Raw genomic sequence first — 24,402 nt, forward strand, 5'->3', positions numbered from 1 at the left:
CGTTCATTTCCTCAGTGAAAACAATGCACTGAGCAAATGCCAAATTAGCTTTTTTACCAAATTACCGTACAACAGACCACGTATTCACCCTACTCACCCTAATTGACAAAGAAACAAACCAAAACAAAGGCAAAGTCTTCTCATGCTTTGTTGATTTCAAAAAAGCTTTTGACTCAATTTGAGGGTCTGCTATACACATTGATGGAAAGCGGTGTTGTGGGAAAAGCATACAACATTATGAAACCATGTACACAAACAACAAGTGTGCAGTTAACATTGGCAAAAAACACACACATTTCTTTCCACAGGGCCGTTGGGTGCGACAGGGATGCAGCTTGAGCGCCACCCTCTTCAACATCTATAACAACGAATTGGCGAGTGCACTAGAACAGTCTGCAGCACCCGGACTCACTCTACTAGAATCTGAAGTCAAATGTCTACTGTCTGCTTTTAATCTGATGCATCTATCCCCAACCAAGGAGGGCCTATCGCAGCACCTAGATCTTCTGCACAGATTATGTCAGATCTGGGCCCTGACATTAAATCTTTTGAAGGCAAAAATAATTGTGTTACAAAAAAGGTCCAGTTGCCAGGACCACAAATACAAATTCCATCTAGACACTATTGCCCAAGAGCACACAACAAACTATACGTACCGCGGCCTAAACAACAGCGCCACAGGTAACTTCCACAAAGCTGTGAATGACCTGAGAGACAAGCCAAGAAGGGCCTTCTACGCCATCAAAATAAACATAAAATTTGAATCCCAATTAGGATCTGGCAAGAAATACTTGAATTAGTTATATAACCCATTGCCCTTTATGGTCGTAAGGTCTGGGGTCTGCTCACCAACCAAGAATTCACAAAATGGGACAAACACCAAATTGAGAAAATCCTCTGTGTACAACGTAAAACACCAAATAATGCATGCAGAGCAGAATTAGGCCAATTCCCGCTAATTATAGAAATCAAGAAGACGTTCAATTCTACAACCAACTAAAAGGAAATTATTCCCAAGCCTTCCATAACAAAGCCATCACCTACAGAGAGATTAGCCTAGAGATAAGTCCCCTAAGCAAGCTGGTCCTGGGGCTCTGTTCACAAACACAAACATACCTCACAGAGCCCCAGCACAGCAACACGATTAGACCCTACCAAATCATGAGAAAACAAAAAGATAATTACTTGACACATTGGAAAGAATTGACCCCCCAAAAAAATGTATGCTATGCTATTTGGCCCTAAACTGAGAGTACACAGTGGCAGAATACCTGACCACTGTGAATGACCCAAAATTAAGGAAAGTGTTAACTATGTACAGACTCAGTGAGCATAGCCTTGCTATTGAGTTGGGCCACCATAGACAGACCTGGCTCTCAAGAGAAGACAGGCTATGTGCACACTGCCCACAAAATGAGGTTGAAACTGAGGTTGAGGTTGAAAATGAGGTTGAAATCTTGCTGCTGTGTTGGCGAAGAACAAACATAAATGTAAATACAACCCACATTTATGTTTATTTATTTACTTTAACTATTTACATATCGTCACAGCACTGTATATAGCCATAAAATCACATGTGAAATGTCTTTATTCATTTGGAACGTCTGTGAGTGTAATGTTTACTGTTCATTATTTATTGTTTATACCACTTTTGTTTATTATCTATTTCACTTGCTTTGGCAATGTAAACACGTTTCCCATGCCACTATAGCCATTTGAATTGTATTGAATTGAGAGACAGAGAGACAGAGCGAGAGAGATGGAGAGAGAGACTTTCTTATACTGACCTGAACATACAGTGCTATGCCTCTAAATGTTTCTAATGGACAAGATCAAGCAGGACCATGTCGTACTCATGCGAAACTACTCAGCTGTAACTAAAGTACTAATGTCCTATTCAGTACAAATCATAAGATTAACCCTGGCCTATACGGATAGGGATACATTGATATGTTTATTACAAATGAAATATGACAAGTTTATGCATAAACATGATATCAATTGAAAGGAAACAGTTTGGAGAGGATGGAAAAGTTATTAGACCTGGCAGTTAACCTTGACACATGACCAAATCCAAACATTACACTGTAGATTTTTTGTGCATTGTACATTTTCTGTGTTTTTTGCCGCATTTGTTGATAACGGAATCTGTAAACACTGCGGATACAATCAGTAACACGATAAGAATATTCCTGGAGAATATGGGTTAGGTACACCTTAAGACAAACAAATGACAAGGTGTTGAGTGAGAAGACTAACTGGTGTCCACAAGTGGCCACACACCTCTCCCAAGTGTGCACAGTTCCTAAGTCATTTCAATGCACTTTTATGACTCAAAGAAGAATCTTCAACTATAAAGTGCTTTTTTGAGTTATTCTAGCTGTGCTCTTGAGGAACTAGAGCAAGCACACTTGCGGTTGTTTTGTTTGGAACACAGCCTTGCATCCCCGCACTCACACAATTACTGTTGTTGTTTACGCTTTCACATGGCAATTCAGAGAAACAGAACGTCATTTTGGTCCGCATAGAAAAGAGTCATGCATGCATTCAGGTGCGTGTTCCACAGCGAATTTCCTTCACAATAGATAAATATGTTCATAATAACACAGGGTTTGACTCCATGTCAACATCAAACACAGTGATCATAAATATTGAACTGGATATGACATGAGATTTATGATATTGAAATGTGAAGTGCATATTTAACTTGCTTGTATGACATCAAAGTGGTATTTAATATAATCCTCAGTCTCATCTTCCAAAATACACAGAGTCCTTTAAAGCATTTCCCTCACTCAGTCAACAACAAAACATTCAAGAGTTGCAGGGGCAACTTTGTCTCTGAGCTCTGGCGTCTTTTATAGCATGTTGCTGTACAGCCACTGTGTTCCAATTTAGGTGCATATTATCGGTGTCCAAGCCATTTTCAACCCTTATACGCCTATGAGTGTAAGCTTGAGCTAACTGAGAAAGACAAAGGAAAAAAGCGTTAGCCGTGAAAAAACAAGTGTTACCACGACAAAGCTTAATTTGATTCAATCCACAATAGATTTCCATTAAACTGAACTGATTTATTCCTATTTTAAAAGGGTAATCTGCATTTCAAACTAAATACTGAGGGTTTGGGCTGGAGCTATGAGTGCAAGGACTGACCATCCATCATATACAAATGTTTAGTTTTAACCATATTTTTTGAGGCTATACAGTGTTTGTTTACAAATACATTGTTTACAAACAATGGTTCCGTTGTGTTGGTGGTGGCGGATGGATTGATTTCCACGTTTTTGAGATAGTTTTTTTTTTTCAGGATGAGTGATGAGTCTTCTGGCGCATTGGGTATCACAATGCACCCTGTGTTTCATGTCTTCATATATACAGACCGACGGATTGGGAGTGGGTTTACATTATAGTGCTTTTGAAGGTCAACTTTCTAGCTCCGCCCATAACTTTTGGACTTTGTAGCATTCCCAGAAAGCATGGATTATTGAGTCATTGTGGGTTTCACAACACTGGTTGTGAATGGAGAAATTCAACCACTCTTACATTCGTAGACATACAGTGCCTACGGAAAGTATTCAGACCCCTTGACTTTTTCACTATTTTGTTTACTTTATCGACACACAATACCCCATAATGACAAAGGGAAAACAGTTTTTTCTACATTTTAGAACATTTATTTAAAATAAAAAGCAGAAATACCTTATTTACATTAGTATTTAGACCCTTTCCAATGAGTTTTGAAATTGAGCTTAGGTGCATCCTTGAAATGTTTCTACAACTTGATTGGAGTTCACCTGTGGTAAATTCGATTGATTGGACATGATTTGGAAAGGCACACACCTGTCTATATAAGATCCCACAGTTGAAAGTGCATGTCAGAGCAAAAACCAAGACATGATGTTGAAGGAATTGTCCGTAGAGCTCCGAGACAGGATTGTGTTGAGGCACAGATCTGGGGAAGGGTACCAACAAATTTCTGCAGCATTGGAAGTCCATCAAGAACACAGCGGCCTACATCATTGTTAAAATGGAAGAAGTTTGGAACCACCAAGACTCTTCCTAGATCTGGCCTCCCGACCAAACTGAGCAATCGGGGGAGAAGGGCATTGGTTAGGGAGGTGGCCAAGAACCCGATGGTCACTCTGACAGAGCTCTAGAGTTCCTCTGTGGAGATGGGAGAACCATCTCTTCAGCACTCTCCACCAATCAGGCCTCTATGTTAGATTGGCCAGACGAAAGCCACTCCTCGGTAAAAGGCACATGACAGCCCGCTTGGAGTTTGCCAAAAGGCACGTAAAGACTCTCAGACCATGAGAAACAAGATTCTCTGGTCTGATGAAACCAAAGATTGAACTCTTGTGTCACGTCTGAAGGAAACCTGGCACCATCCCTATGGTGAAGTATGGTGGTGGCATTATCATGCTCTGGGGATGTTTTTCAGTGGCAGGAACTGGGAGACTAGTCAGGATTAAGGCAAAGATGAACGGAGCAAAGTACTGATCCTTGATGAAAACCTGCTCCAGAGCGCCCAGGTCCTCAGACTGGGGCAAAGGTTCACCTTCCAACAGGACAACAACCCTAAGCACACAACCAGGACAACGCAGGCTTCGGCACTAGTCTCTGAATGTCCTTGAGTGACCCAGCCAGAGCCCGGACTTGAACCTGATCGAACATCTCTGGAAAGACCTGAAAATAGCTGTGCAGCAACACTCCCTATCCAACCTGACAGAGCTTAAGAATCTGCAGAGAAGAACATACCCAAGAAGACTCAATGCTGTAATCGCTGCCAAAGGTGCTTCAACAAAGTACTGAGTAAAGAGTCTGAATACTTATGTAAATGTAACATTTCAGTTTTTCTATGTGTAGATTTTAGAATAAGGCTGTAATGTAACAAAATGTGGAAAATGTCAAGGGGTCTGAATACTTTCCGAAGGCACTATAGCTTTGGATGCAAGGACTGACCAACCATGATATTAAAATTATAGTTAACCACATTTTGAGGCTATGCAGTGTTTGTTTACAGAATCTAAAATGTTGGGTTCTGATGGGGTTGACAGTTGAACTAAGCTCATGAGGCATTAATAATGTATATTAGTCAATAATCATTGGGTATACACAGGAGCGTAACTTTGGTTTTAGAAGTTGGGGGGACATACTTTTTGTTTTTTTGTTCACAATAAAATCACATTATTGAATCGCAATACATATCGTATCAGCACCAAGATATGACAATACTATTTTGTGAGGTCCCTGGCAATTCCTGGCAGCCCTAGTTGACCCCCATCTCTGGTCCTCATATAGCTGGAGCAGCAGCCTTTTTCTAGTCGGTATGACTCCTGGCAGGCTGGCATTCAGACCACACGGGTGAAAACAGAGTGAGGGATTGTCATTGCCCAACCTGTCTCTGTGATTAATCAGTAGGGAAACATTACATAGGCCTGGATATCCTCATTGTGGTGTGTGTGTTTGTTTGTGTGTGTACATGTTTGTCTGTTTCGTGTAATGCAGGACAGATACACACGCGCGCACACACACAGGGAGAGAACAAAGGCAGAAAAGTGCCTTCTGTAATCAAACTCATCATGTCTCTTGATTGCAATGACAACCGAACAAACAGAGCATCATGGGAACTGGGGTTTTGTTATGGCAACGACTGATAAAGAGTATACAGTACCAGTCAAAAGTTTGGACTCATTCAAGGGTTTTTCTTCATTTTTATTATTTTCTACATTGTAGAATAATAGCGATGACATCAAAACTATGAAATAACACTTATGGAATCATGCAGTAACCAAATAAGTGTTTAACAAGTCAAAATATATTTTATATTTGAGATACTTCAAAGTAGCCACCCTTTGCCACTTTGCACACTCTTTGCATTGTCTCAACCAGCTTCATGAGGTAGTTAACTGGAATGCATTTCAATTAACAGGTGTGCCTGTTAAGTTAATTTGTGGAACTTCTTTCCTTCTTAATGCGTTTGACCCAATCAGATGTGTTGTGACAAGGTAGGGGTGGTATACAGAAGATAGCCTTATTTGGTAAATGACCAAGTCCATATTATGGCAAGAACAGCTCAAATAAACAAAGAGAAACGACAGTCCATCATTACTTTAAGACACAAAGGTCCGTCAATGCGGAACATTTCAAGAACTTTGAAAGTTTCTTCAAGTGCAGTCGCAAAAACCATCAAGCGCTATGATGAATCTGGCTCTCATGAGGACCGCCACAGGAAAGGAAGACCCAGAATTACCTCTGCTGCAGAGGATAAGTTCATTAGAGTTACCAGCCTCAGAAATTGCAGCCCAAATAAATGCTTCACAGAGTTCAAGTAACAGACACATCTCAACATCAACTGTTCAGAGGAGACTGCTTGAATCAGGCCTTCATGATTGAATTGCTGCAAAGAAACCACTACTAAAGGACACTAATAATAAGAAGATATTTGTTTGGACCAAGAAACATGATCAATGGACTGATGAGTCCAAATTTGAGATTTTTGGTTCAGAGGATATCCGCATGTGTGGTTCCCACCGTGAAGCATGGAGGAGGAGGTGTGATGGTGTGGGTGTGCTTTGCTGGTGACACTGTCTGTGATTTATTTAGAATTCAAGGGAATTCATGCTGCCACGATATGCCATCCCATCTGGTTAGTGGGACTATTTGTTTTTCAACACGACAATGACCCAAAACACACCTCCAGGCTGTGTAAGGGTAATTTGACCAAGAAGGAGAGTGATGGAGTGCTGCATCAGATGACCTGGCCTCCGAAATCACCAAACCTCAACTCAATTGAGATGGTTTGGGATGAGTTGGACCGCGAAGTGAAGGAAAAGCAACCAACAAGTAACAAGTACTCAGCGTATGTGGGAACTCCTTCAAGACTGTTGGAGAAGCATTCTTCATGAAGCTGGTTGAGAGAATGCCAAGAGTGTGCAAAGCTGTCATCAAGGCAGAGGGTGGCTACTTTGAAGAATCTAAAATATAACATACATTTTGATTTGTTTAACACTTTTTTACTTACTACATGATTCCATATGTGTTATTTCTTAGTTTTGAAGTGTTTACTATTATTCTGCAGAAAATAGTAAAAATATGTAGAAAAAAGTTAAAATATAGAAAAACCCTTGAGTGCGTTAGGTGTGTCCAAACTTTTGACTGGTACTGTATGTACAGTACCTTTTGTTGTGACACAGGACATATCAACATGTTGGGTGTATTTTAATAATCAACCTCCCACTGAGTTATATTCCAACTCCGAGGTAGAACACGAAAGTTACTGGAGTGAAACTGATCACACGTCATCCATCACTAACTGTATTTTTCTGTTTTCTGTTTCAGGATCTCCGGTAAGTACCGTTCCACTATGGTTAATGGGGTTTTAGTAGATGTTTCAGGATCTCCAGTAGGTACCGTTCCACCATGGTTAATGGGGTTTTAGTAGATGTTTCAGATCTCCAGTAAGTACCGTTCCACCATGGTTAATGGGGTTTTAGTAGATGTTTCAGATCTCCAGTAAGTACCGTTCCAGCATGGTTAATGGGGTTTTAGTAGATGTTTCAGGATCTCCAGTAAGTACCGTTCCAGCATGGTTAATGGGGTTTTAGTAGATGTTTCAGATCTCCAGTAGGTACTGTTCCACCATGGTTAATGGGGTTTTAGTAGATGTTTCAGATCTCCAGTAAGTACCGTTCCACCATGGTTAATGGGGTTTTAGTAGATGTTTCAGGATCTCCGGTAAGTACCGTTCCAGCATGGTTAATGGGGTTTTAGTAGATGTTTCAGATCTCCAGTAGGTACCGTTCCACCATGGTTAATGGGGTTTTAGTAGATGTTTCAGATCTCCAGTAGGTACCGTTCCACCCATGGTTAATGGGGTTTTAATAGATTTATGAGTATATATGAACCTAGTGGGCTGTGCTTCAGATAAAGTAAGTGAATGGACACATGGGAGGCAACAGCAGGTAAATAATAATTCTCTGCTCATCTCAAGTGTATTTGCTGTAGTTTTTGACCTCAAGGTGTCAAGGGCAATACTATTTGAGAATTGCGGCATTAAAATGAAAAGTCTGCCATAATATGATTGTTTAAAAGCATCCTGATTTTAATCCTAATCCTGGCCTTTAGTTCTCTTTTCTTCTCTGTGTAATCCTAACAGGGCACGCCTGGACGGGATGGTTACCCGGTAAATGTCACTTTTAATCTCTTTTCTGAGCAAGCACTCTATTATTCTAATACTCTAAACCAGCACGATTTACCCTAGAATATGGTCTTCCATTAACTCCAGTCCTAGACTATAGTGATCTTCCCTCATAACCTACAGTCCTAGACTATAGTGATCTTCCCTCATAACCTCCAGTCCTAGACTATAGTGATCTTCCCTCATAACCTACAGTCCTAGACTATAGTGATCTTCCCTCATAACCTCCAGTCCTAGACTATAGTGATCTTCCCTCATAACCTACAGTCCTAGACTATAGTGATCTTCCCTCATAACCTCCAGTCCTAGACTATAGTGATCTTCCCTCATAATTTACAGTCCTAGACTATAGTGATCTTCCCTCATAACCTCCAGTCCTAGACTATAGTGATCTTCCCTCATAACCTGCAGTCCTAGACTATAGTGATCTTCCCTCATAACCTCTAGTCCTAGACTATAGTGATCTTCCCTCATAACCTGCAGTCCTAGACTATAGTGATCTTCCCTCATAACCTCCAGTCCTAGACTATAGTGATCTTCCCTCATTGCTCCAGTTAAGTGGTTCAGCTATTGTGTCACCTGCACCTCTCCTCGGCCTGGTTTCCCAAAAGCATCTTAAGGCTAAGTTAATTTTAAAACCATAAGAGGGCCTGTCATGCCAAATAGTGTCCCCCGGCCAAATCCCATTGTGACGTAGAGGGGGACATTATGTTCCAGGACGTCAGGAGGATAAGACAGCCCCATCTACTGAATACATCAGGAACAGCTATCGTGTACTACATAAATCATTCAAACAAGTCTACTGACTGCATCTTTCACAAGTTTCTCCTCAATGAAACAATGTTTTTATGATGCTGCTGCAACGTATCCATCTCTCGGGAACTTAGAAGGTGTTATGTTGCGGTCTCAAGCAGTCACACATTTGGTGAACAATCAAATGGTTCATTCTATTCAGACAAAGGTTTGAGCCAGTTGTTCTGGCAGTAGGTCCAGATGCATTGGGTTGCGTGTGTTGGCATCCCACATGCTTGGTTGGGATCAACAGGGAAATGCACTAGCCTGTGAAGTCGCTCCAGTAATAACAGTGATGTGAGCCCAAACTCTGTGTTCAGGACAGAACCACATGTGGGCCCAGTTGGACTCACAGGTCCCCCCCCCACAGTATTCACAGAACAGTTGATGTATGTCTCTTTTGTTTTGACTCCTTGCTTCATTTTTCACTTCAATGGCTGTGGAATATTATGATAGTTCTTTGGACATAGTTCAAGAGCATTTCAGCACTTGTGCAGCACTGGACAGCGACCTACATAATGACTTTGCTATACAGTGAACATGTGAACTCTAGACTGACTGGAGTTTTTACCTATGTTTGTCTATGGCCTGCTAAATCATTTGGCCAGCAGTGCACACAATTGATATGATATTTTTGCTACCAAAACATGAATGTACTGTACACAACTGTGTTCATCTTAAACATAATATTTATCCTCTATCCGTGTTGTTGTATTCTAGGGCCCACTTGGGATGGATGGGAAGCCTGTAAGTAGCCTTCTTCATCATGCTAATGCTGTGATAACGATGTTGATATTCAGCTCACAGTCTACTTCATACAATACGTCTCTAATTAACAATGTGTTTATTTTATTACCATAAACATTGTATGTGTTTCTACTCTTGCCATGAACAACTTGTGATGTGATCATTTTGTGAATGAAACATTGTCTTCCATATACAGGGTGGTCCTGGTCCTATGGGAAGCCAGGTATGTATGATGATCTTTTTAAATCTCTCTTTAACTCCACGTTTTGGATGATCAAACACCAGATGTGGACATGTGATGTAGCAGAGCTACAGTGTTCTCTACCTGTCAGCTCATTAGTAGGGCTCAGTTGGTAGAGCATGGTAAATGGAATATATAGGGTATCCATTCTTCTGTGTGCTATATGAGTCTCTAAAGTCAGCCTTGAAGTCAGCTTTGAAGGCAGCCTTGAAGCCAGCCCTGAAGGCTTCCCTGAAGCCAGCCCTGAAGCCAGCCATGAAGGCTTCCCTGAAGACAGCCCTGAAGCCAGCCCTGAAGGCTTCCCTGAAGCCAGCCCTGAAGCCAGTCCTGAAGCCAGTCCTGAAGACAGCCCTGAAGACAGCCCTGAAGCCAGCCCTAAAAGGCTTCCCTGAAGCCAGCCCTGAGGCCAGCCCTAAAGGCTGCCCTGGAGACAGCCCTGGAGACAGCCCTGAAGCCAGCCCTAAAGGCTTCCCTGAAGCCAGCCCTGAAGCCAGACCTGTGTTTATATCCAAGGGGATAAATGGGGTGTGTCTTGACTGAAGTGAGCCTCTTTAAAAAGCCATTTCTTATTGGTCAACTGTTTAGACAGTTTGGAAAGAGAAATAGAGGCTACTTATAATTTAGCCAGAGTTTATTTAAAGTACCATTTTCTTAGAAGATGATCTGATTCATTAAATAGTTCCGAAGGCCTTGGCTTTTCAACACAATCCCTGTACCTCGTTAAAAATGTGCAATTACTTTTGATGGGCACAGAACACAGAAACACACCATCATATTATATGGCATCCATCCCCACATGTAATTACTCAATGATGTGTACTATATACAGAGGAAATGGTTGCAAGACCTGTGTAAAGATGTTGCCTTGCGTGTGGAGACAGTCTGGGCTTTGAGACTCCTGTTATTCTACAGTGTAGGAACATGCAGCAGCCCAACGCTCCAACACCAGTATAATATATATATACGGATAGAAACTACAGATAGAAACTCAATCTGTGTGTTGATTATAAACCGCCTGTGTCCATTCATTCACAAAGCCCATTCAATCTAAACACACTCCAAGAAGATATCACAGAATGAATTGTAGAGTGTAATGCACTCGAGGCCTAAACTCATAAAATGTCCTCCAGCCGTTGTAAGAGACACAGAGAGTTAATCAGTGAACAAAAGCTGTGTTGCTCAAACCCACACAACCCTGATCCATGTCAGAGGTACAAGGCATGGCTTTTTTGGGGGGTGGGGGGTGGTATTTGCATGGAAAGTGAAAAGAATCGCTGTGAATATCTTGGAAGGAATGAGATGTGTCAGAGATCGTTATAGTCCAGTATTTCCTTGTTCATGATCCTGTTTCGTTTTTCTCCTCTGTCGTCAGGGACTGTCTGGGCCAAAAGGAGAAAAGGTATGACAAAACACTCCTTTTTCTATTGTACAATTCATTCAGTTATGATACAATTTGAAACATGAAATGCAAAGAAATTTTGGAAGGGTGATAGTAACTTGCTTTCTACCTTTGATACCTGTGGTATACCTTGATCACCCGTAGTGTTCCTATCTGATAGTTATCGGATCACTTCCTATTTGATGTAACATTTTCTAATTGTCCTGTTTTTTTCTAGGGAGACCAAGGAGATATGGGGCCCAGGGTGAGAGAGTTAAATATGTCATAATATCATTCAAATACCACCAGAACTCATTTTACCAGCTCCACTCTCTCAGGTCAAATACAATGCTAATACGCACACGATGCATACCCTCATCCATTGTTTTAGCCTACAGTTTTAGCCTCCCACCACAGGGAGGGATATGGACCATGTCAAATCAGGAATCCTGAAGAAAATCATGTTTCATTTGCTATATATATAGCCCCATCAGGCAACCCTACTGATTCCCCTGTAACCCACAACCCAACACAATTAGAAACAGGTGCCCTGGTCTGGCCTGTTAAATTACTATTGCCCTGTTATTGTATTTAAGCCCCGACTAAAATACATTCAGCTGTTCACTGTGCACATAAGTCTAGATCTCTAAAGAAAGGCCCGATTACCAGCTGTCTATGATAAGACCAAAAAGAAACCCATGTTTTTCTGGCACTGCAAGAATGCCCTTTGGATTCATATAGTCAACAAAACGATGTGTACTCTGAGAAACAAAAAGAGAGCAGCTCTCTGCTCAGGCTGTTGTCTTTGATGTATCTTTGATGTATCTTGGTAACCTGGCAACCTGTTTTGATTGATAAAATGCCTGAGTATATTACACATAGATTCACTTGACTGTTACCCCCCCCCCCCCCCCCCTCCACACACACTTACTTTAGCATCAAGTCTTACTGTAGCATCTGCCTTAGACTGTCTGTCTATTTAATTCATTGCCTGAGTTATCTTTGCAATATCCCGTTAATCTGAACTCTCTGACTGTGAAGAAGTAAGGGTGTGAATGTGTAAATGTCCCAGTTAACAGCAGCTTGGCAGGAGTACATGTCACTGGAATTGTACTATACTGTAGCAGCTGTTTGGGCCTGTGTTGTGTTGCCTCTCCTGACCTTGGATGTGAATTAAAGCTCTTGGAGCAGTGTAGACATCTGGCAGAGCCCAGCATAGAGCACATGTGGATGACTGACCCATCGGACACTGGACTCCTTACTGTTGGGCTCTTTACTGTTGTCCTCTCTGCCGGGGTCAAGGCAAGTAGCACCGCGGTTAGTCATGTTCATATATCTCTATTAAGAAGCAATTAGTTTACCATCAATTACTCTTAGCTATTAACATACTTTACACATGAGTTCATTTTTATATTGTGTTGTTGAGGCAGATGCAATGATGTGTTCGAGACCCCCTAAAGATGGGGGGACGGGGGGACCGAGTCAAGGCCGGAACCGGGAGGGGGGCGAGGGGTCTGAGACCAAGTCAATTGTAATTGCTTCAAATCGCGACTATAATAAGAGTTCAACAAGTCCAGTATTTCTGTGTTCATATTTCAGCAGAATTCTTTAGAATGGTGAAAAGAATGCAGAGAGACACTATAAATGATCCCTGACCCAAACAGGTTTATAAATGATCCCTGACCCAAACAAGTTTATAAATGATTCCTGACCCAAACAGTTTTATAAATGATCACTGACCCAAACAGGTTTATAAATGATCCCTGACCCAAACAGGTTTATAAATGATCACTGACCCAAACAGGTTTATAAATGATCACTGACCCAAACAGGTTTATAAATGATCCCTGACCCAAACAGGTTTATAAATGATCCCTGACCCAAACAGGTTTATAAATGATCCCTGACCCAAACAGGTTTATAAATGATCCCTGACCCAAACAGGTTTATATTAGATTTTTTTTTTTAAGACAATATACACTGAGAATACAAAACTTTAGGAACACCATAGACTGACCAGGTGAATCCAGGTGAAATATATGATCCCTTATTGACGTCACTTGTTAAATCCACTTCAATCAGTGTAGATGAAGGGGAGGAGACAAGTTAAAGAACACAAGACAATTGAGAAATTAATTGTGTATGTGTGCCATTCAGGGGATGAATGGGCAAGAAAAAAGATGTAAGTGTCTTTGAACAGGGTATGGTAGTAGGTGCCAGGCGCACCGGTTTGTGTCAAGAACTGCAACGCTGCAGGGTTTTTCACGCTCAACAGTTTCCTGTATCAAGAATGGTCCACCACCCAAAGCTCATCCAGTCAACTTGATACAACTGCGGGAAGCATTGGAGTCAACATGGGCCAGCATCCCTGTGGAACGCTTGAGACACCTTTTAGAGTCCATGCCCAGATGAATTGAGGGGATGCAACTCAATATTAGGAAGGTGTTCCTAATGTTTTGTGCACTCAGTGTATGTAACAATTTCCCCCGGTCTCCCCTAATAATACTGAGCTTGCAACTTTCAAACAATTTCCCCCATTCTTCCCTACTAGGGAATCAAGGACATTCTGAAGAGCGCAACAAAGTTTAAGGATATTTTTCAACAAAAGTATAGGACATTAATGTTACTAGTGAAGTAGGAAGCCCGGGTTTCAATAGGCAATAAGTTATGAATGGGTCATGAGGGAGTGTGGATATTTGGCCTGTCGAAGTGGTTTTACGAGCTGAATGAATGGGAGCTGATAATTATTATAATTTTTTACTCGGGAAGACATGAGTTCTCATTGTCCGAGTAAAAATGTATCTGACACAGAGACAAGACAGAAAAACTCAATATGTGGTCTTGAATACTACAACACTGAGCATATGCATTCCATTCAATCTGGAGCCCTCTCTGTCTGTCTCAAAGTTGTTTCTGGCCTGGTTTCCATTTGAGTTCATTGTTTCCTAGTCGGCAGTCCAAAGGGACTCTTAAGGAATAAGTACTTTAGAGTTCATGATATTAGACATAGGAGGGCACCGTCATGCTATTTTAGCACTTCATTGTGTATGTGAATTCACAGGAGGGTGTCCGTACAGGAGGGTGTCCATACAGGAGGGTGTCCATAAAGGAGGGTGTCCGTACAGGGGGGTGTCCATACAGGAGGGTGTCCATACAGGAGGGTGTCCATACAGGAGGGTGTCCATACAGGAGGGTGTCCGTACAGGAGGGTGTCCATACAGGAGGGTGTCCGTACAGGGGGGTGTCCATACAGGAGGGTGTCCATACAGGAGGGTGTCCATACAGGAGGGTGTCCGTACAGGAGGGTGTCCATACAGGAGGGTGTCCGTACAGGAGGGTGTCCATACAGGAGGGTGTCCATACAGGAGGGTGTCCATACAGGAGGGTGTCCGTACAGGGGGGTGTCCATACAGGAGGGTGTCCATACAGGAGGGTGTCCGTACAGGAGGGTGTCCATACAGGAGGGTGTCCATACAGGAGGGTGTCCGTACAGGGGGTGTCCATACAGGAGGGTGTCCATACAGGAGGGTGTCCGTACAGGAGGGTGTCCATACAGGGGGGTGTCCATACAGGAGGGTGTCCATACAGGAGGGTGTCCATACAGGGGGGGGGGGGGGGAGTAAACCAAATCTCCTTCTTTGAAAAGCAATTTAAATTTCAGTGTACTTCCTGAATTGACTGGAGTCGACACCAGGGAGAATAAGCCACTAAACCCAAAGCAATTCATATTGACCACAGCTCTGACACAAACATCATGGACCAGACTGCCAGAATCTCTCCATGGACGGTCGATAATTATATGAAGTCAATCATAAAACTTTGGGCAGTGAGACAACTGGGCTTCTATTGTTTGAGGCTTGAAACCAGACAGAAGGGCTATTATCTTTGTATTCTCTCGTCTACAGTTATGGTTGAGCAGCTTTACACATGCTGGAACTGTGCCAACACAGATGGATCAATAACCTCAATAACATCCCTCTGTTGTCTCTCACTCTACTCACCCTCGTCTTTCATTATCCCCTTCTTACCCAACCCCTCCCCACTCCTCCCTCCATCCTAACTCTTCTTTCCAACGCTGTCTAAACCTCAACCCAGGGACTCCCTGCACTCGCGGGCTCTGCAGGTCTGCTCAGTAATCAGATTCTCACGGTCAAGGTTTGTCCCACCTTCCTCACCCGTCTCTCAAAGACCGGGTCCTCTGTCTCCATCCAGCCAGTCCCTTCTCTTTGCTTCCTTCTCCCTTCTCCATCTCTCAGTTGTAAATGACTGTTTAACCTTTCTCTCTCTCTCTCTCTCTCTCTCTCTCTCTCTCTCTCTCTCTCTCTCTCTCTCTCTCTCTCTCTCTCTCTCTCTCTATAACTCATTTTATTTACTCTGTCTCTGGTGGCTTCTCTGCCTCTCTTCCCTTTCTCCCTATCTCTCTGGAGTCAGATGGTCTTCCCTCGCTTTGACCACGGCTTTCTCTCTGGTGACCAGCACACATTTCACAAACGCCTCCTGAAGGTACGATGGGCGCATCTCAGCCCTCTTTTTCTTGTCTCGTCTCTTCCTTCAAGCTGGCTCCCCCTCTCTTCATCTGTGACATTTCCTCACTCTTTTACATCTCACACATGTACAATGTTATTGGTCTCAAGCATTTCTCTGTTTGCCACTCTGCCACTTGTTTTCATGTCTGCTTCAAATTAGAGAGAAAATGAGTGGGAAAGTAAATTCTGCCTCTTTGGAAAGTGAGTTTGAATAAATTACATTGTTTGTGGATGATAATTGGTGGAAGGAATGCCAGTCAGAACTATGCAAATTGGAGAATAAGAATAGCTTGTTGTTTACTTGACAATATAAATGGCTGATAATATGACTGTTAAACATCTTGTTTTGAATACAACCACATCCGTCATTCAACAGTCTAATAGAGTGAATGTTATGCATAGCAGGAGTTTTAGAGTTTTAGACTTACTTTTGCACATTGGCGAAGATGGTTGGCGGCAAACACCAGACACTGTGAAAAGAGACAAAGTTTTGAATGAACTTTACTAAACATTGCTCAAACTGAAGATATTGAAAGTGGTTCAGTAACTTGTCTGGGGGTGTCACAATATAATTGTTTTGCAACTTGTTTGATTGATAATACTGTGGGAATCGGGATTGTTGCTTCATCTCATACTTCTCCCTCCCTGTCTATAAAGGGTGACCAGGGTCAGGCTGGCCCCCCTGGACCCCCGGGGCCCCCTGGATCACCAGGGCCCAGAGGACCCCCTGGGAACACAGGGAAGGATGGGCCCAGAGGACCCCCTGGAGAGCAGGTACAGTAAGACAGCTCTGCTCCTCTCATCCCTGTCACTACAGTCGTCTCACTACATATTGTGATAGGAGAGAGAAGAAAGGCCAAAAGACGAAATTAGAAAATACTTATTTTTATTTTACTTCCATTGTCCTCCAAGAGTTACTGAATCTCCTCTCTACTTCAGTTTGCTCCTCAGTTCATTCTTGGTTGGAAAGCGAGGTAGTGGCAAGGATCCTTTCCGTTTGTACTGGTAGGAGAGATAATAATCAATGTATTTTATATAGCGCTTTTCATTATACAGATCATCTCAATGACGCTGAAAAAACAAAAGTACATGCTGTTGTTGGTCTTCAACAGAGGCTGGTGTGTCCAGGTCACATCCCACACATGGCCAAGCCTATAATAGTCTCCTGAAAGACAGTCAAGAACTATCACGCTCCCACCCTCAGCACTCTCCTCCACCACGCTGTTCTCTGCTCCTCCGATGCCGTGAAGCAGACTTGAGTAGGGGGTCACATCCAGTACGGGGGGGACGGGGGGGACAGAGAGGCTGCCATTCCCAGCCTCTCTGCATACTCTGTGGGTAGATTCTCCTCAAACAACATGTAATACCCACCTGGGTGAAGCCAGTGGTACTACATCCGCTAGATTTCACTTGGGTGCCAGAGGCTCACTGCACATCACTTATTGGGATTTTCCACTTTGGAGTGAGAGATCCACTCAAAACTACAGCAAGCCTCTGTGATGTCCAAGCCTGTGCTATCTCCAGTTGTATTAAAATCAAAAGCTAGCTAGCTAGCTAGCCTCTGGGCTATCTTGACAAGACAACTGACTTGCCAGTCTTATGACACAGCTGAATCGATATATAAATAATCTAAAATTACTAAGCTAACAAAAATTTAAGTTGCAAAAAAAAAAAACATTAAAATAATACAATATTTAGACATTTACAGGAGCTCTCTGCTTAGGCCACCTCATGCAACCATGGCAACCACAAACTAATAATAAAATACAAATGTTTTGGTGAATCATGTAGATAGAGTGTAACTCGGACATTACCGTTAATCAGTCAAATGCAGAATAGTATCCAATTTCACTCTCCATCTTTCCTACTGAATAAACGAGAATCTAATTAACCTGTTTTATTTCATAAAGCCCTTTTTTTACATCAGCAGTTGTCACAAAGTGCTTTTCAGATACCCAGCCTAAAACCCCTCAGAGCAAAGCAATGCAGAAGCTGAAGTTCTGATCCAGCCAGGACAGCTCTGAAATGAGGTCGATCTCACCGCTCTCCGTATGCAGCAGATGTGTCAGGGTCAACAAGCACTGAGGCCATTTCCGGTTGTTGTCCTTCTAATAATGTTTATATTTGCTTACTAAAATCACATCGTTAGGAGCTAGAGGAGAGGAGCGCGAACGCTGGTGGGTCTGTCATGTCATGTGATAGGGAGGGCAAGACAGACAGACAGACAGTTGTCCTGATAAGTAGTTTGGCATGGATGCCAAAGTGATTCATTGTCAGACCACTCAAGATTTCAGAGCGCTATTTATTGTTGCTGGAGATGTCACAAATCAATGTCATTATTAACACCAGATGTTTTAGCTTTAGGCCAGGGGTACTCAAATACTATTTGAGAAGGTTTGGTCATACAAATATCCTAGGTGGCAAAGGTCCGGATGGATATTGTCATTTATCGGCGCAGTAATAAATCCCCACCTCACAACCCATGTGACCCCAACGGTTCAAACCCCTCCTGTTGGCAGAGAGAAAGATGCACAGTTCTAAAGCTCATTTCCTGCAATTCTACACATTTTTCATGTCTTATATGTGTTACAAGGAGTTGAATCTCGACCAAAATCCAAAAGAATGCAATGATATTCGTGGGTCCTGATTCTGGGTCAGGATTCGGCCTGCGGTTTGCCTTTTGAGTATGGGTACTGTAGGCCTTCTACTGAGAGGAGGGGGATTAAGAATGATCATTTTGCTTTTGTTGTTTGTTTTTTATAAATGCAAATTGCTCTACCATCCCAGTAGGTGCAGCAGAAACAGAAACGCGTCACTAATTTACTGGAGGAAAACAACCCTTTTGATGTATTTCTGTGAAATACTGCCATCTTGTGGAGGATTAACGGAATTGCTCTGCTCATCAGTTAGATCTTACTTCACTTTTGGATGGATGATTGACCTTGAGCTTTCTTCACAGGGGCCACCTGGTCGAGATGGAATCGATGGATTAGAGGTAAGCCTTTGTTTATTTCTGATATTATAAGGTGGACTGTATATGCCACACATCATGCTGATACCGTGTCCTCTTTACACAGGGACTGATGGGTCCTCCTGGACAGAAGGTCAAATATCTACATTACTCATGCAGACACACTTCCACACCTGTATACATGTATTATATATATATATATATATGTAACCTATATCATCTGTGATTAATTAATGCATTTCAATAATCTAATGTCAATAATCTAATGTCTTTAGATGAATTATGGAATTCTGAATTTAAATTCATCTGAATATTGTACATGTAAACTCCCCAATGAAAATACAATAATATATATAATGTCTTGCAGGGTGAGGATGGACAGCAGGGCGTGCCTGGATCACAGGGGTCTCCGGGGCTAAAGGTGTGACATCGTATTATTTCCTCCTCTTCCTCCTCTCCCTTCTCTTGCCCAGTCTCACTCTATCTCCATGTCTGTGACAGGGGGAGCAGGGGCCTGCTGGTGACCAGGGCAGGACTGGCCTTGATGGACTACCAGGGATGAAGGTAAATATAGGAGGAATTTGGAAAAAGATGTCTTGAAAGATGAAGAAAAGATTGATGTTACATAGAGCGATGATGCTGAGACATTCGGCACTATATGTTGACCCTCTGGGCACAGACTGGTTGAATCAATGTTGTTTCCACAACATTTTTATCAATAAATGTCAATGTCATGACGTTGAATCAAGGTGGGAAATTGATTTTATTTGCAATTGTTCCTTGTTGATTTCACTTTGAATGCACATTAGTTGACAACTCATTTAAAACTGCGTTTGAACTGAAGTCTGTGCTCAGTGGGGATGCACTGGAATGGCAGGCCTGCTGAGGTCTTACTGTATGTATTCACTCTATGTAGGAGGGGACAGGAGACACAGGGGGAGAATGGGGAGACAGGGGGAGAAGGGGGAGAGGAGACACAGGGGGAGAAGGGGGAGAGGAGGCAGGGGGAGAAGGGGGAGAGGAGTCACAGGGGGAGAATGGGGAGACAGGGGGAGAAGGGGGAGAGGAGACACAGGGGGAGAAGGGGGAGAGGAGACACAGGGGGAGAAGGGGGAGACGAGACACAGGGGGAGAGGAGACACAGTGGGAGAAGGGGGAGAGGAGACAGGGGGAGAGGAAACATGGGGGGAGACAGGAGACACAGGGGGAGAAGGGAGACACAGGGGGAGAAGGGGGGACAGGGGGAGAATGGAGACACAGGGGAAGAAGGGGGTGGAGACAGGGGGAGAAGGGGGGACAGGATGAGAAGGGGGGACAGGGGGAAAAGGAGGAGAGGAGACACAGGGGGAGAAGAGGGAGACAGGAGACACAGGGGGAGAAGAGGGAGACAGGAGACACAGAGGGAGAAGGGGGAGACAGGAGACACAGGGAGAGAAGAGGGAGACAGGAGACACAGAGGGAGAAGGGGGAGACAGGAGACACAGGGGTAGACAGGAGACACAGGGGGAGAAAAGGGAGACAGGAGACACAGGGGGAGAAGGGGGTGGACAGGAGACACAGAGGGAGAAGGGGGAGACAGGAGACACAGGGGGAGAAGGGGGGGAGGAGACACAGGGGGAGAAGGGGGAGACAGGAGACACAGGGGGAGAAGGGGGGACAGGAGGAGAAGGGGGGACGGGGGGAAAGGAGGAGAGGAGACACAGGGGGAGAAGGGGGAGAGGAGACACAGGGGAGAAGGGGGAGACGAGACACAGGGGGAGAGGAGACACAGTGGGAGAAGGGGGAGAGGAGACAGGGGGAGAGGAAACATGGGGGGAGACAGGAGACACAGGGGGAGAAGGGAGACACAGGGGGAGAAGGGGGGACAGGGGGAGAATGGAGACACAGGGGGAGAAGGGGGGACAGGGGGAGAAGGTGGGAGACAAGAAACACAGGGGAAGAAGGGGGTGGAGACAGGGGGAGAAGGGGGGACAGGATGAGAAGGGGGGACGTTGAATCAAGGTGGGAAATTGATTTTATTTGCAATTGTTCCTTGTTGATTTCACTTTGAATGCACATTAGTTGACAACTCATTTAAAACTGCGTTTGAACTGAAGTCTGTGCTCAGTGGGGATGCACTGGAATGGCAGGCCTGCTGAGGTCTTACTGTATGTATTCACTCTATGTAGGAGGGGACAGGAGACACAGGGGGAGAATGGGGAGACAGGGGGAGAAGGGGGAGAGGAGACACAGGGGGAGAAGGGGGAGAGGAGGCAGGGGGAGAAGGGGGAGAGGAGTCACAGGGGGAGAATGGGGAGACAGGGGGAGAAGGGGGAGAGGAGACACAGGGGGAGAAGGGGGAGAGGAGACACAGGGGGAGAAGGGGGAGACGAGACACAGGGGGAGAGGAGACACAGTGGGAGAAGGGGGAGAGGAGACAGGGGGAGAGGAAACATGGGGGGAGACAGGAGACACAGGGGGAGAAGGGAGACACAGGGGGAGAAGGGGGGACAGGGGGAGAATGGAGACACAGGGGAAGAAGGGGGTGGAGACAGGGGGAGAAGGGGGGACAGGATGAGAAGGGGGGACAGGGGGAAAAGGAGGAGAGGAGACACAGGGGGAGAAGAGGGAGACAGGAGACACAGGGGGAGAAGAGGGAGACAGGAGACACAGAGGGAGAAGGGGGAGACAGGAGACACAGGGAGAGAAGAGGGAGACAGGAGACACAGAGGGAGAAGGGGGAGACAGGAGACACAGGGGTAGACAGGAGACACAGGGGGAGAAAAGGGAGACAGGAGACACAGGGGGAGAAGGGGGTGGACAGGAGACACAGAGGGAGAAGGGGGAGACAGGAGACACAGGGGGAGAAGGGGGGGAGGAGACACAGGGGGAGAAGGGGGAGACAGGAGACACAGGGGGAGAAGGGGGGACAGGAGGAGAAGGGGGGACGGGGGGAAAGGAGGAGAGGAGACACAGGGGGAGAAGGGGGAGAGGAGACACAGGGGAGAAGGGGGAGACGAGACACAGGGGGAGAGGAGACACAGTGGGAGAAGGGGGAGAGGAGACAGGGGGAGAGGAAACATGGGGGGAGACAGGAGACACAGGGGGAGAAGGGAGACACAGGGGGAGAAGGGGGGACAGGGGGAGAATGGAGACACAGGGGGAGAAGGGGGGACAGGGGGAGAAGGTGGGAGACAAGAAACACAGGGGAAGAAGGGGGTGGAGACAGGGGGAGAAGGGGGGACAGGATGAGAAGGGGGGACAGGGGGAAAAGGAGGAGAGGAGACACAGGGGGAGAAGAGGGAGACAGGAGACACAGGGGGAGAAGAGGGAGACAGGAGACACAGAGGGAGAAGGGGGAGACAGGAGACACAGGGAGAGAAGAGGGAGACAGGAGACACAGAGGGAGAAGGGGGAGACAGGAGACACAGGGGGAGACAGGAGACACAGGGGGAGAAAAGGGAGACAGGAGACACAGGGGGAGAAGGGGGTGGACAGGAGACACAGAGGGAGAAGGGGGAGACAGGAGACACAGGGGGAGAAGGGGGGGAGGAGACACAGGGGGAGAAGGGGAGACAGGAGACACAGGGGGAGAAGGGGGGACAGGAGGAGAAGGGGGGACGGGGGGAAAGGAGGAGAGGAGACACAGGGGGAGAAGAGGGAGACAGGAGACACAGGGGGAGAAGGGGGGGAGGAGACACAGGGGGAGAAGGGGGAGACAGGAGACACAGGGGGAGAAGGGGGGGAGGAGACACAGGGGGAGAAGGGGGGAGGAGACACAGGGTGAGAAGGGGGGGGGAGACACAGGGGGAGAGGAGACACAGGGGGAGACAGGAGACCCCTTTCCAATACCTTTATTTATCTTTCTTCATTCATTTTCTTCTGTGTGTTTGTCTGTGTCTCCCTCTGCAGGGCTTACCAGGAGAGAAGGCTGTTCCTGGCTCCTATGACAACATCGGCCTTGGCCAAGTCGTTCAGGTGAGTTCTATATTGGGTCCTTTTTATGTTGATCAAAAACAACATTCTGCTTTGCATTACAACCCCACAAATTCAGAATATACCATTTTATTTATTGTTAAAAGTTTCCCTCACGCCATAATATTTGTCTAGATATGCATTCTGTGTAACAGTCCCCTTTGCAGTGTGTATTCTCACTTTCCTTTTCTACTTTTCTTTTCCTGCAGGGTCTCCCAGGGCCACCAGGGCCCCCAGGAGGCCAAGGGTCAAAGGTGAGAGTTAGTTGTTTTTGAAGAGGTGTCCGAGTGGTCCTCCTGTGTACCTGTCTCCTCATGTTTCCCCTTCTCATGTTTACCTGTGTCCTTCATGCCAACAGGGAGAGTCAGGCTCACCTGGTGCACCTGGAGCTGATGGGGATAAGGTAAATTTGAAAATAAAAGAGAGCCTCACACTCTAGGAGCTCGGATGCAAAAATGTAATTACCAACGTTTCGACAGCCAAGCTGTCTTCATCAGGGTATAATCACAAACACTGCGGAATGACTCGTTTATATAGTGTCAATAGACACAGGTGTCTGTAATCATGGCCAATAGTGGCCTAATATCATTGGTTAATTCTCAAATATTAAAATGGCAAACAAAGAACAGCATACAAACAACAAATGGATAGCAAACGATCATAGTTTCATTTTAGACTACACAAATTTACAAAAAATTACAATGGCAAAGTAACAATATGGCATGACCTGTAATGACTAATTATTCTTGTACTATGAAATCAATATGAACAGCATTCCTCAGTGCTATCGGCGTCATGTTGCGCCTCTTCTCTATAGGGAGCCAAAGGGGATAGAGGTGATGATGGGATGCCTGGAGTGGCAGGGGAGAAGGGAGAGCGAGGCCTGATGGGCCAAACTGGGCTTGCGGTAAGTGTGATATGAGCTGTCTCCTGATGGATACCCAATGGGCTATGGGCATGGCACAGAGGTCTACTATCCACCTGCCTTGTAGATTTTGTCCATGTGGTGTATTTCTCTCTCTCTTTAGGGAGCTGACGGTAAGAAGGGAGAGCGAGGGGATTCAAGGTTTGAGGACAATCTGGTCAGTAACGGTTTAGATTCCAAACTTGTATCTGTTAAGTGTGATACCTCACCAAGGTCTAGTTGTGTTATATGATTGTGTAACGTCTGGTTATCTTAACACTAATGCTCTCTGCTCCAGGCCCAGAGGATCTCTATCCCAGGCCCTCCAGGGCCTCCCGGGCCCCAGGGTTTCATGGTGGGTAACTGGTCCCTCTGTCTTCTTTATGATAGGGGGTCCTCTGTAGCCTAGTTGGTAGAGCGTGGTGCTTGCAACGCCAGGATAGTTGGTTAAATTCCTGGGACCAACCTTACGTAAAATGTATACACTCGTGATTGTAGGTCGCTTTGGGTAAAAGCGTCTGCTAAATGGCTTATATTATATATTATAGGGGGAATATCAAAAGCTTAAACTTTCTCTATATATATATATTCTCTCTGCAAATAACTTAGATCCTTGACCAACACTCCATAACCTCAACTTGTTCTCAGAGGAACCTAGTACATCTCCAATGCTATTTATGTTTTTTTTT

At 44.7% G+C, this 24,402-nt stretch overlaps 1 protein-coding gene across 6 annotated transcripts in view; it reads left to right on the forward strand.

The window, feature by feature from the left end:
• Positions 1-24,402, forward strand: part of LOC110510209 (uncharacterized) — a 98,060-nt gene that overhangs the window by 66,728 nt on the left and 6,930 nt on the right. For 2 of the 6 annotated variants that reach the window (XM_090226516.1, XM_090226513.1), the window contains exons 4-20: positions 7,342-8,185; positions 9,713-9,739; positions 9,936-9,962; positions 11,353-11,379; positions 11,597-11,623; positions 15,454-15,513; positions 16,542-16,658; positions 18,844-18,879; positions 18,962-18,988; positions 19,223-19,276; positions 19,357-19,419; positions 22,747-22,812; positions 23,019-23,063; positions 23,168-23,212; positions 23,627-23,716; positions 23,838-23,891; positions 24,012-24,068. In XM_090226516.1, the coding sequence (XP_090082642.1) occupies positions 9,725-9,739; positions 9,936-9,962; positions 11,353-11,379; positions 11,597-11,623; positions 15,454-15,513; positions 16,542-16,658; positions 18,844-18,879; positions 18,962-18,988; positions 19,223-19,276; positions 19,357-19,419; positions 22,747-22,812; positions 23,019-23,063; positions 23,168-23,212; positions 23,627-23,716; positions 23,838-23,891; positions 24,012-24,068 (810 nt within the window). In that variant the 5' untranslated portion in view covers positions 7,342-8,185; positions 9,713-9,724. Of the gene's footprint in view, positions 1-7,341; positions 8,186-9,712; positions 9,740-9,935; positions 9,963-11,352; positions 11,380-11,596; positions 11,624-15,453; positions 15,514-15,789; positions 15,862-16,541; positions 16,659-18,843; positions 18,880-18,961; positions 18,989-19,222; positions 19,277-19,356; positions 19,420-22,746; positions 22,813-23,018; positions 23,064-23,167; positions 23,213-23,626; positions 23,717-23,837; positions 23,892-24,011; positions 24,069-24,402 lie in introns of all 6 variants that reach the window. The other 4 variants (XM_090226514.1, XM_090226515.1, XM_090226517.1 and 1 more) reach the window with 4 other exon arrangements.

The sequence above is a fragment of the Oncorhynchus mykiss genome, chromosome 29 (assembly GCF_057628025.1).
Source record: "Oncorhynchus mykiss isolate SJ-2025 chromosome 29, ASM5762802v1, whole genome shotgun sequence".
In the NCBI taxonomy this organism is placed as follows: Eukaryota; Metazoa; Chordata; class Actinopteri; order Salmoniformes; family Salmonidae; genus Oncorhynchus; species Oncorhynchus mykiss.